Below are 12,412 nucleotides of genomic sequence, written 5' to 3'. Positions count from 1 at the left end.
CTTTCTTTGTGCTGGCATTCTAAACTCTGGTCAGTTTATGAGGACTATGGTTATAACTGCTCCTCAGATCTCTGCGGGGTAAATCCAGTCAGCTAGCTAGACTATCTGTCCAATCTGAGTTTTCTGTTGCACGACTAAAACAACCATTGAACATACACACGTTCCACCAAAACAAGTTCCTTCCCGAGGCTATTTTGCAGAGCCACCGGAGCTCTGTCCGTTGCTTAGCAAGATGATTGTGATTGGTTTAAAGAAATGCCAATAAACCAGAGCACGTTTTTTTTCCCATCCTGGAATGCTGTGTTGACTAGCCAGACCCTTCTCCGCAGTGCTGGGGAGGAAGGTCTGGCAATGCGAGGTAAATAGTATAACGCGATCACACGTTCCATCATATAACGCCACGTCGCAGAACATTAACCAGGCATACGTATGGCATAACGTTATTTATTATTCACCATAAGGCTACTTTAAATGAGTAATGTTAACGTTAAACAGTTTGTGGCATAAGCACAGTCTGTGGGCATAAGCCACTATGGTAGCGAGGCTAACAATAGCTGTTAGCTCAGGTTAGCTCTAATATTAACTTTGAGTACATCGCCAAGGATATATGAAATTACTTAACTTGCTTCCACTTCCACCTGCTGTTGAACGGTGTGGCGGTGGAACACAAGCGCCATGCAACACCGACAACCGTGGCTCGGCTTATGCCTCTGTTCCACAGTGGCATGCCACCAGCCACTTTTCGATCTCGGCACTACTGAAACTGAATGTCCAAGTCGATGTCTTCTTCAAGCATACTTTAGAAATAAGTATGTCTTTGAATGTCTTATGGCTTAAGTATAGCGGAAGGTTTTAAAATTGTTAATCTGTCTTGAGCCTCTTTTCGGCGTTACCTGGCCTTTCTGGTCATCCTCTGCTTGCAAACCTCAAGACATGTCTGCTACTTCTGACTGGCAGTATTTAACCTTGTAGGATTTTCTGGTGAGAATGAACCCCTTAGACCACCTACACTGCCGCAAAACCCTCCTCCACAATTGAGCGAGAAAGACACAGAGGAAGTAATCATTAGAGGAGCTAGATTGAGGGAACGTGATAGCTCAGTTTGTTTGGAAAAGATAGGGTGTGCCTCTGTGTTTGTGTGCTCACAATCACATGTACTGTAACCGTGGACACTGAAAAACTTTCATAATGTCATGCTGCTTCATCATTTTGTGTTTCTCCTGTGGCCCACTTTTAATACAGCATATATTGTTTTCTTGAAACAGAAGTAAACTGTGAAACAATACAAGCTGAGATTGTTGCATCCTGTTTGTGGGGTCTGATTTAGTAAGTCATAAAAACATATCTGAATGGCTTTTGTGGTTTCCTGCGAGGTGACTTTATTTTCTTTTGTCTTTTTTTCTGAGGTGACATATCAGCCGCAAACACTGCCAATGTTTTTGTTGATAAATCATTTCAAATAAGGACAGACTAAGATTTACTTTATTGACTCCTTTTGTGATCTACAAAACGACCCACACAAATACAGAGAAGGGAAATAGTTTAGGTAATTTCTTTCTAAATATTCCGCTCACATGTTCTGCTCTTTTGTTCTTAGGTCAGGCTTCGTGTAGTAGCCTGTTTTCCTGTTTTACACCGATTTGCATTGAGCAGCAATTTTTTACAGAATACAGGCTGTGGTTTTCCCCACAAACTTGAGATTTAAAGGCTACTGTTTTCCTTATGTAACCAACACATACCAGCACAACATACACCATCATCACACAGTGAAAGTGAGCATTCAGCATCAGCAGGGACAGCAGCGTCGCTTCTCCTTATTGTATCCCGAACTGTTTATTCCATGGGATAGCAGGGGTGGCCACTTCTTTTTTAGCCGCGATAAAAATAGACACAGGATATACAGGAAGTAAACAAACAATAAATCATATTTAGTCACATGTTGCATAACAAAATAATTATTTTGCGAGATTTGTCAGTGTAAATGGGCAATGCCACCGTTTTTACAGAGTATTGCACCCCTTTGTGCATGCAATGGTCCGCTCCGGCCAGACACGACACGGCCGTTGCTCACAGAGCCGAGAGCAGGGAGAGGTTTATTCAGCCTGCCATTACTACACACCGTCCGAGTGATGCCTGCTCTTTCCAACTTTTCATCCAGAGGTTAGCAACGAAACGTCAAAGCAAGGTGGTCTTATTTCTTTATTTTTTCAACCCCTTCAATCTTCCATGACTCGATACCTAACTGGACTAACGTTAGCGTTCAGGCAACGAAGATAAGATAATGAACTTTGGACTTTCCACACGGCTTTTCGTGACATGTTTCCCGTCGTCCTGGATAAAATAACAACGTAGCCCGGCGTGGCGGCAGCTGGGCGAAAATACAACTGGAAGGGAAATACCAAGTGATTATCAAACAAAGGCACCAACAAGTTTTTATCTTGCCACTTTTGAAGCGGAATAGGAGTATACAATGTCCTCAAAAGCTTTAAATAAGGTGGGTAACCTGGCTGGATAAGTGTTTTGTTCCAACATTAACGTTATGCTGTGTAGCTAATGTCTTTGATAAACTGCAATGCTAACACTGGATAAAATATGAACAGTGGTCAGTTGTGCTGTGGTTGGGTTATATAACTTTGTAGACTGTTGTTAGTAGTAAGACAGTATGCCTAATGGTGGTGGTGTTTGTGTGTGTATGTGTGAGCGAGAGTGAGAGAGCATTTGAGTGTGTTTAGCTTAGGAGTTATAAAATCTAGCTACAAATACTATTAACATAACTTACCGGTAACGTTAGCCTACAACCAGCCATGCTGTTTCTAATGTAACGTTACTAGGTTTAAAATATTCGGAATTTAACGGACTTACTGTTGATAAGCCGTCCCATATAGCTAAGTCACCCAGATGTGTGTTCATAGTAGGTCTCAGCTCAGCTACCTGTTGATATCTAGAGTCACAGTCTTAATAGTTTATATTAAAAAAGTGTAAGGAAGTCTCCGTGGATTTAAAAACTAACTGAGCCTCTAAAGCATAACTTTTGTCAAGGGATCCCCTTTTTACATGTCAGAGATCCCAGAAGATAGTCGACCAAAAACTGCATTTGTTCAAGTTTGCCATATGAAAGCCCATTTTGATAATATTTTGTTTTCGGTTATGTTTTTGTTTTTGTAGGTTGTATTTTTATGAAAGAATTGTTTAGTAATATGATGGTAACAGTCAGAGAGAAAGAGCCACCTGTTACCCAAAGTGTGATTTTAGCCTAATGATTTTAAGTAGGCTAAATTAATTTACACTAAAGTTTGTGTTATTTATAAAGTATAAACCATAAATAATTTGTGGGCGCCGCTATTCACTCATTTATCAAGTCCCAGTGTAAGGTGTGAAGCCTATTTTGGAGAACGTCTAGCTTACTATATGTTGTTTTCACCTGCACCACTGTATCAGCTATGTGTAATTGCTGTCCATCAGTCAAAAACAGCTGGATGACCTGTCAAGTCTTGCATATTTTCTAGATTTATATACTAGGCTAATATATAGATTATAAATCGTCAATCAAGTAAGTATTCCTGTAGAATTAGTTGAAAACTGTCAGGTTTTACTGACAGCAGAACAGTCTGAGATATATGGACCTCTACATACCTATATGATTCCAGTATCTTTTAACAAAAGATTAATTTTAGTAATAAAAAAAGATGTGGTCAATATAGTTTAAGTTGGTCAATCCTCAAATAAGACCTAAATATGTTCACACAGTGTATTCACTAGTAATTTTTTTATTAAAGGATTTATTTTTCTCTGTTTGACAAGTGAGGAATGTGCTGTGTTTGTCTAACATGGTGGTGATAGTCAGGTTTGGTCGGTTGTTCCAGCTAGACGAAACCAGCTCTGTCATGTCAGCTGGTGATATAATGCTGTAGATGACCTTGGTCACACCTTTTTACATTAAACTTACTACTGTACTGTGCTTTCAGTTGGTAATGAGGCAAAAGGGTTTTCTGTGCTCATTTGTAATTTCAGTGTTCCCTCCTCAGTTTCGTATTAGTCTCTTTTTTTCTTTGAAATCTGTGTTAAGGTGTTTTATTACAACCGGTAGGACGAGGTGTAAACGTAAAACTATATATGCTAGAACTGATAAGAGCCTGGACAGAAAGACCTGCAAAAAATGATCTTAATGAAGACCACCTTTTGAGTTAGCATGGTCACTATTCTTAGACTACATTTCCTGTTGCTGCTTCAGAATAAGCGCTTTCCTGCACTGTATTGATGAAGAATTTTGTGTGGCAAGAAGTGTTAGGTTTGCATTAATAGTAGATTAACAGCGGCTCCAATAACACTAAAATGCATCATATGCAACACTCCAGGCTGCTATCAGTTGGATGAAAGTCAAAACAGCAATACGAAAACGTAACGTTGCCTGGTTCTGCCTGGATGTCAGGGTTTTTTTTTTGGTTTTTTTTCTATCCCAGAATGTATGTGTAGGTGTAGCCAGACCTATCTCCACAGCGCTGTGGAGATGGGTCTGGCAGTGTGAGACTATTGTTCAGGTGATGAATTGATGAAAGCTAGTCAGTTATAGCCAACTTTGCATACACATACAGTACATGTTTTTAAAAGTCCTGTCCTTTCTGTTAATAATATAAGCTAACCTGTTATTGTTAGAGCTGGGCAATATTGTCTGCCAGTGGAATCAAAACTTAATAATACAATTTTATTGTGTTATCGTTTAACAAGGTGTTGTTGCCAAAATGAATGATTCCAGGAAAACTGTTGTGTGTAAAAAAACATAACAAAATTACTACAATTTTAATTAAGTAATTTAACTTAACAAGATATATCTGTGAGTATTTAGTTAGCATACAATAACTACAGCACCAATGAGGTTTTCATGGGGATTTTCTTACAAAATAAACAAATATCTCAATATCGGAAAAGGGTCCTCTAGATTTTTTTTATTTTATCTGTCCATCTTGACCAACCGTTAAAGCCTCGTACAGCTGTTTCTCCTTCAACACACAAGACCTAGACTCTGACTTGTATTTAGTGCTCGCTGCACTGATTAGCTTACAGAGCAAAGACAGTAGTCACATTAGACATCTGAAGCTGCTCCTAGTAAGACAGACTTACCCTAACTGAATTTTGTGGAAACAGATTCATCATGCATTGTCAGAAATAATCTGTGAGGCGAGTATGACTTGCCTTCCACTGTGTATCAGAGTTCATCACTCCTTAACCAGAAATTCCATAAACTCCCACCTGATGATTTGTTGTAAACTGCCATAAGATCAGTATTAGTCATATAACACGTAATGTTACAGTTAGTGATTAACAGCAATACAATGTTGCAGTGCTGTTTTTCAGGAAGAGAGTAACATGTAGGTGTGTAGTCTTTAAGTCTCAGAGGTCAATAATGCTATTATTGCACACCAGTGTGTCAATAGGTTATTGTTATGTGCCAGTAAATATTTAACATCCACTCAATTGTGACAACTTTGGCAAAAGACAATTAAGGTGAACAGAAAGAAACAGGGTTCCCACGTATCCTGGAAAACAGTTGACCCATTTTCCAGTTTTGGAAAACACATGGAAATAAAAAGTAAAATGTCCTGAAAAATCTTGTGTTTGTCCTGGAAAATGATTTCAACATTCTATTTTTCTTGAGATGAGAGGGAACTAATAGGTGATCTATCCGAGAACCCTAAAAAGAACAACATTGACATCTGAAAGGGCTAAGTTATGTTCAGGATGGTAGTTTATGGACAAGAGTATTTTGCAAAAGGCTGTTATGTTGTGGAAACCCTGTGAACACACCCCCAAGTCACGTCACGTGCAGAACATGCAGGTTGGATGAAATTACAATTTCAGTGTCTGAAACTCAGAAAAATGTAAGTTACAGTGTCCTTCAAATGTAAATGTTAGTCACTGTTGGCTGGCAACTGTAGTAGTTTTTATTATTATACTCTTTGACCAATTTCTCACAATGTCTAAGCATGTGAGAGATGATTTCATAGATAAGTTATAGCCATAGACTGCACATCTTTTAAATCACACTTCCACAGAGAGGAACATGTTAGTGTATGGTATTATCCCTGATCACTGGAAAAGTCCTGGACAATGATCACTAGAAAAGAGTGGGAACCCTGAAGAGAGCACTTTTTCTAACCTAATCTAAGTTAAGTTGAAGCTGCCTTTCAGTTTCACGTCGTGACAGACCTACACTACAAAATAACGGTTTATGTTAATTGCTGTTTCTGTAAAGATGAAAAAGGATTAGATTATTCGGCTGTTTGGTGCTAAATATCCTGCTCTGGCACCAAGGAGAGAGAAAACGAAAGTGTTTTCAAGGCTGGGAGAAAAAGACACAGAGAAGACAATCTGGCTGTGCTGGTCAGATGACAGGATGACACATGAGCAGTGGAATAACAATAAGTTAAATCTGATTACAATTTTATTTGATCCTCATTTAAAGACAGAATAATAAGATAATGACCTCTTTACCGTTCATATTTTTAATTGTGTCATTTAAGTCTTTATAAATAGTTTTTTGAAATGAGTCATTTAACTGATCTACTATAGTTGAAAACTACATTAATCCAGTGTAGAGTTGACATTAAATCTTCTTCACTACAGTAAATGCTGGCCTAATTCTGCTTTGTGTTTGGCCTTCAACCATTCCTTTTAACTTTTGTGAATGCAGCACAACAAAAGAAACATAATTTAGAGCCTCAGCAGTCCCTCTAGCCTTTAGACTTGTGTTTTGAGAAGACAGACTGAAATAAGTGGGAAATGCATTTAGATGAAGGAGGTTGTATTAATTAGAGTTGCACAGCGGGCCAAGAACGACCTCTATTTTGCTTTGATGATTACACATCCCCATTTACGTCGATGAAGGAGGGAAATGTAATTAGAGGACCAAGTGCTAGGGAGAGGAAAAGAGTCTTGGTGGTGTTTTTGTTCTGTGTCCTAGGCTCCCCGTCCTTTATGGAGAATCAGGGCTGATGTGGCAGTGATTAACAGGATGGAACAGCTAGTGTCTGGCATCTGTGACAAGGACTTCCACCATCAGATTATAAAGCATTTATCCAATCTTCTGGTAATACACTCCACAAAGGGCTTCACATGCCTACATTTTACCACATTAAATTAAAAATCGTATAAATTCCTCTTACAAAATGTTTATGCGTGCAATGGGCGGTATAAGTAGGGTTATTGATATTAAATGTCCCAGGGAAGCTGGGTTGAAACTGTCACAGGAACACTATTGGTCACAATCAAGAACAGCACATGGCAAGGGCAATCAGTGCAGTCCGGTCACTCAACAGCAGCTACTGCCCAACAGTAAAGTCGAAAAACAATAATGTTGTGTTCGCACCCAGACGAAACAAATATTCGCATAGCGTTACTCGCATCAATTTGATTGTGTTCTCTCACGTTACCAGCGTTACTTGCGCCTTTATAGAGTTGTAGGCACCAAGGTAGTAGTTGTGTCTGGATGACTGCCGCTTCCAGCGCTATTTAAAGTACAGATTTTGTGATTTATAATTGCAACGTACGGATAAAAGGTATGCCAAAATAACATCATGATGCCGATTTGATTTAAAGTCCTCCCAGCCTTTTAAGGAGTGCAGGTATAGGTTGTCTCTGTGTATAAGATAAGAGGACTTCCAGTTGGTCATGTTGAAGACAGCAGCCGAGGGTCTGTTGATTCAGCTGGGTTTCAGTTTCTGGCCTAAGTGGATCTTAACACAACTATGTCATTTATTAAGTCAAAAACACAAATGTTAAGGCATAGGTCCATGGACCATGAGAGAGTTAAACTTACACACACACACACACACACACACACACACACACACACACACACACACACACACACACACACACACACTAGTTTTGAAAAAGGCAGTGGACTGTGATAATCAAAGTGAGGTCCTGAAGTATCACCTTCTGTTGGAGTCTAGATAAAAACATTGAGAGAAAGCAGCTGTTTGTGTTGTTTGAATGCCAGGAGATTCTGGAGTGCGGCAGTTATCAAGGACATCTGACCTGCTTATCCTTTCATCCCTGGGGGAGAAATCCAGGGCAGATACACACAGCAGGAGGCAGGTGGATGACAAAGAGAGAAAAAGAAGGAAAGCAGAAAATGCCTTCTGAGGGAGGAGTTGATGTGAGGAGGGGTTATTGGAGGGATGAAATGGAGAAAGGAAGCAGTGGGAGGGAGAGATACACCGGCTATAATCTGAATCACATGGCAGATCTTAAAAAAACAGCCTCTCTCCTATAATCACAGCATTCTAGCGCTTGGGATTTTTCATGCTGCACATTAATATCTATTTCTTTTAAATTCAAATGCAACAGCCAAATAGGGTGGAGTACATTTGCTTGACCTTTGTGGGTCAAGGACATTTGTGGGTCGGACTAGCAGTAGCCTTGCAAAACAATCCACAAATATGATTTTACTCATTGTAGTTTTGCAGTGCCATGCATTAAGGGGGACGTTATTCAAAGCAGGCTTTGCAAGAGATGATTGACAGTTTTCTGCTTCACTAAGACATCAACATGAACCCTTCCTACGCTTTACTGGATGTGTGCACCACTTGCTCGACTGTCATTGGTCTCTGGCTGTACTCTTTTGGAGTAACGTGGTTGTGGTTCTGAATTGTTCAAAGCAAGTCGCCTTGGCCATCTAACCGATCTACGAGAGAAAATGGAGAGAGGTCTTCAGGTATTTGGTTCAATTGAGCAAGTTTTAATTATTCTTTCATGTATGTGAGTATTGGCCATGTTTCATGCTGTCTGGAGACGAAGACACGTTGGTTACGGAATATTCTAGAAGACACAGACAGCGGGAACAGTTGATCAGTCCTGTTAGTTAAACTTATTCGGCAAATGCATTTCCATGTCCCATTTAGCACATCAACTCTTTTTCGACAAAGGCAAAAACCACCTCAATTGAGTGTAACTTGTTTTTGTGCGATTGAGGAAGTTTTCCCAAATTTTATGTTTCCATTCAGCTTTTCTAATGCAATATTTCAAAATGTGCATAAAATAGGTGATTGGAAAACCGACTAGTTAAAAGCTGAGCTTTCCAGATATAGTGTGGCTAGACCAATAGGGTGTTACAGACAGAACCAAACCCAGCTGAGAAGGGACTGAGCCCTGGTCTGCCCGGGAACACCTTTTTTCTGTTGTATGAGTGGCTTAATTCTGATATTGACCTTGCAAAGTCTAAATATTCTCTCACGGATCTTCCTTTTAGGAATAGCAGCCTGGCATTAGCCCTTCATTATAAGTTTTAGCCACACTTTGGGCTGCTGGAATAAAATGATCCACCACCTCTCACTCACCTGCTGATGTTGTTGATAGAGATGGATGGATGGAAATGTCATATAATAAGAGTGTTGATTAGTCCCTTGTTCTTTATCAAATAGTCTATCAAAGCTAGGACACTCAGAGCCAGCCCTGCATCCTTTCTGGCATGGCAGGTCTCTGCATGGATTTATCATTCCCAGTGCAGGCATAGTGGACTTGACACAGGGTGTTTTGTGTGCGTGAGACAGACCGAGCAGGAGAGAGACCTTGAGAGAGAGAGAGGAGAAGCGAGGATGGACAAGAGAGCATGTGGCAGCCGTGGCTCAGCTGGTTAGGGAAGAGAAAAAGAGGCTGGAATAGATTCATCCCAAGGCTTGTTGCCCTACATGCCTTTACACACATACACACACTGCTATGTGTTCATTTGCTTATCTTTCGCAGTGTTGGGAGTACAGCACTGTCTTTTCTGTCTGGTAAACAGTCATCGGTCTGTGGGAGACTTTTTCGCAGCTTTAGATAAGGCATAATCATCACTAGCAGTATCAGTGTGTATATTTCCCAGATCTCAGACTTCTGTCAAGGGAATTTGCTCTTTTTTTACAATTCATACACTATCATCTTGTCTTAATAATAGACTTTTATTTTTCTCTGCTAAATATAAATCTTGTCCATATGCAGATATTGCAATCTGTCTTCTTCTTCCGTCTGTTTTTTTTCTCAACGTTTGTTTTTGCTTTTTCCAACGTTTTAAATTGTTACATTTTTCTTCTACACATTTTCAGCGCTTATTTCTACGTCCCATATTTTCTGATATAAATTTTTTTTTTAAAACGGGTCAGTGTGACCCGAAGTCAACACAAGGGTTAAACCTGCTGTTTTCTGCCTCGCTGGTAGAGTTGAAACGTGCAGTCTAAATAAGGTCAAGAACTATAATCCAGTGTGCGGATACTATGCTTTGTCCTTCTTTTTTTCTTTTTTTATATAAATCTGCTATACTGAACTTTGCCTAAATATTGCTCTCAACTACCCTTCTGTATCATGAAACATAATCACCTGAGACAGAACAGGCAGAACAAATATGTTATTATTATTTTATTATAGGCTAATAGTGTTTCCTAATGGACAAAGTCTCAGAAAATGCATTTATCATAAAGCAGTGGTTCCCACAGTGGGTGCTGCAGCATGCTGGGGTGCCTTGAGGACAGGTCAAGGGTATTGTATGTTTTTAATAACGATTCACCTAAATAAAAAAATATATACATTAACTATGTTTATTTAACACACAAGAAAAAGCAATACATGTATAAAATATATTAAAACCAATGTTAAATGGGCAGGTATGCCACAGCTAATAACATGCCAAATCACTGTTGCATGTTGTCATAGTTACATACTTTCCGTTTTTTGACTTTTCAGGAGATCAGTGGTCAGAAAAAAAGTGACCTATGAAAAGATGTGACGCTGTACCGGGCTCAAAGAAATGGCGAAGCATCTGAGCCCTAACACAGTCTGAGTCAACTGTATCCGAGCCAACCAACCAAATTAAAATCCGACTGAACTTGGCTAATGACTTAACAACTTGGCTGTCTATGGAAGACTGATATCCATTACCGTGGGATAGCATATTCACTGTTGTATTGCCCGCTGTTCACTCACTTACTGTATGTACTGAATAACAAGATGATAAGGCTTCATGACAGATTTGTTCTTTGCACATTGTAATTAGTTCATTAGGTGCTTTGGAGTGTGTAAGCTTCCTGTCTGTTAGGTTTTTTTTAGATGTCATTAGAAGTAATTTATATATTATCTCTGTGCATCTTGTTAAAGTATGCATGCACCCCCTCCCTATCTCTCATCTCTTGGGGTAATGGTAATTATGCTGCCAGTTAAGTGCTGGGAAAATGGCTGCTCCAACAGTAACTCATTAATTCACTATAGATTCTGCCCCACAACATGCCTATTGTAGCAAAGTCCTCAGAAGGCTTGGGAATGCCATTGAGTGGGCTTGGCCCCTTGTTTAACGGCGCCATGTGATTGTGCAGACTATGAGTTGCGGTTCAGAATTGCGTAGTTTCAGATGTTGAAATCTGAAAGTCATAATATTTTTATTTATGTGTCAAACAATCCAACTGCCTGCTCCAAGTTCATGTTTAAACATTCAAATGCTGCTCTTATCACCATAATCATGAGTAGTCTTTGCCTTTACATTGTGGCAGACAAGACTCTACTACTACTACTTTTTGTCCTTGCTGTTAATAGCTAATTTTGGTCATTACCCCTTTGTGGGGGTGGGTGGGATAGGGCTGTACCTGACGGATTTGGCTGTTCAATATGAATATTCGAATACTTTTTGTTGTCTTTGATTGTTAAATGTAACTGTGACTATGTTGGGATAATATGACCTAAATATGATTAATGTAATTTGGTTAGAGTTCATATAGGTCAGTAAGGGATTCATTATGTTGATAATTTGATATATTTAGTTTGATGTCCAGCCCTGACTGCAACCTCTGAGGTACTTAAGACAACTAATGCCTTGTGACAAAATGTATCTCAACACATTGCATGCAACTATGGCTTCCGTTAATCGACAGACATTTACATGGCGGTAATTTCTCTGAAACTTTATCAGCCACATGACAGTAATCACTGTAAATATCATTGCCAGACCATGAATATTTTTACCTCCCCTTCACAGTCTCTGGTTCTCTGATTTAAAATTAACACAGTCACATTATATTATCGCATATAATTCAGTTGCTCTCTGGCCTTGCTTTCATAGTCAGTGAGACAGAAGTAGGAAAAAGGAGTCAAAATAAAACCGAGAGGGCGATTGTGGCAGAGAGTGTGAGGCAAGGAAAAGGTAAGGGAAATCTTTTGGAATGAGAAACAGGCAGAGTGAGAGAGTTGGGCCTTGTCTCCTTATCTGCACATTCCTGTAGAGTGTGTGTGATGGGAGGGATTGGGTGGGAATACTGATAGTTGTATGTGTGGTGATTGGCTGAATCCAAAGGTTCCAGTGCTGGTTCTGGTTATCTTTCTCAATGCCTTGGCTTACAGTTTGTTTCCACAGACACAAAAACAAAGTGTGTGTGTGTGTGTGTGTGTG

At 39.6% G+C, this 12,412-nt stretch overlaps 1 protein-coding gene across 13 annotated transcripts in view; it reads left to right on the top strand.

The window, feature by feature from the left end:
* tjp1a (tight junction protein 1a) overlaps positions 1 to 12,412 on the top strand; it is a 138,918-nt gene that overhangs the window by 81,827 nt on the left and 44,679 nt on the right. The window contains exon 1 of one of the 13 annotated variants that reach the window (XM_028585370.1): positions 2,097 to 2,494. The exons of the other annotated variants lie outside the window; for them this stretch is intronic. Within the exon in view, the coding sequence (XP_028441171.1) occupies positions 2,471 to 2,494 (24 nt within the window). The 5' untranslated portion in view covers positions 2,097 to 2,470. Of the gene's footprint in view, positions 1 to 2,096; positions 2,495 to 12,412 lie in introns of those variants that run through there. 13 annotated transcript variants of the gene reach the window in all.

The sequence above is a fragment of the Perca flavescens genome, chromosome 1 (assembly GCF_004354835.1).
Source record: "Perca flavescens isolate YP-PL-M2 chromosome 1, PFLA_1.0, whole genome shotgun sequence".
Taxonomy (NCBI): domain Eukaryota; kingdom Metazoa; phylum Chordata; class Actinopteri; order Perciformes; family Percidae; genus Perca; species Perca flavescens.
This window is presented reverse-complemented; position numbering and strand designations above follow the sequence as displayed.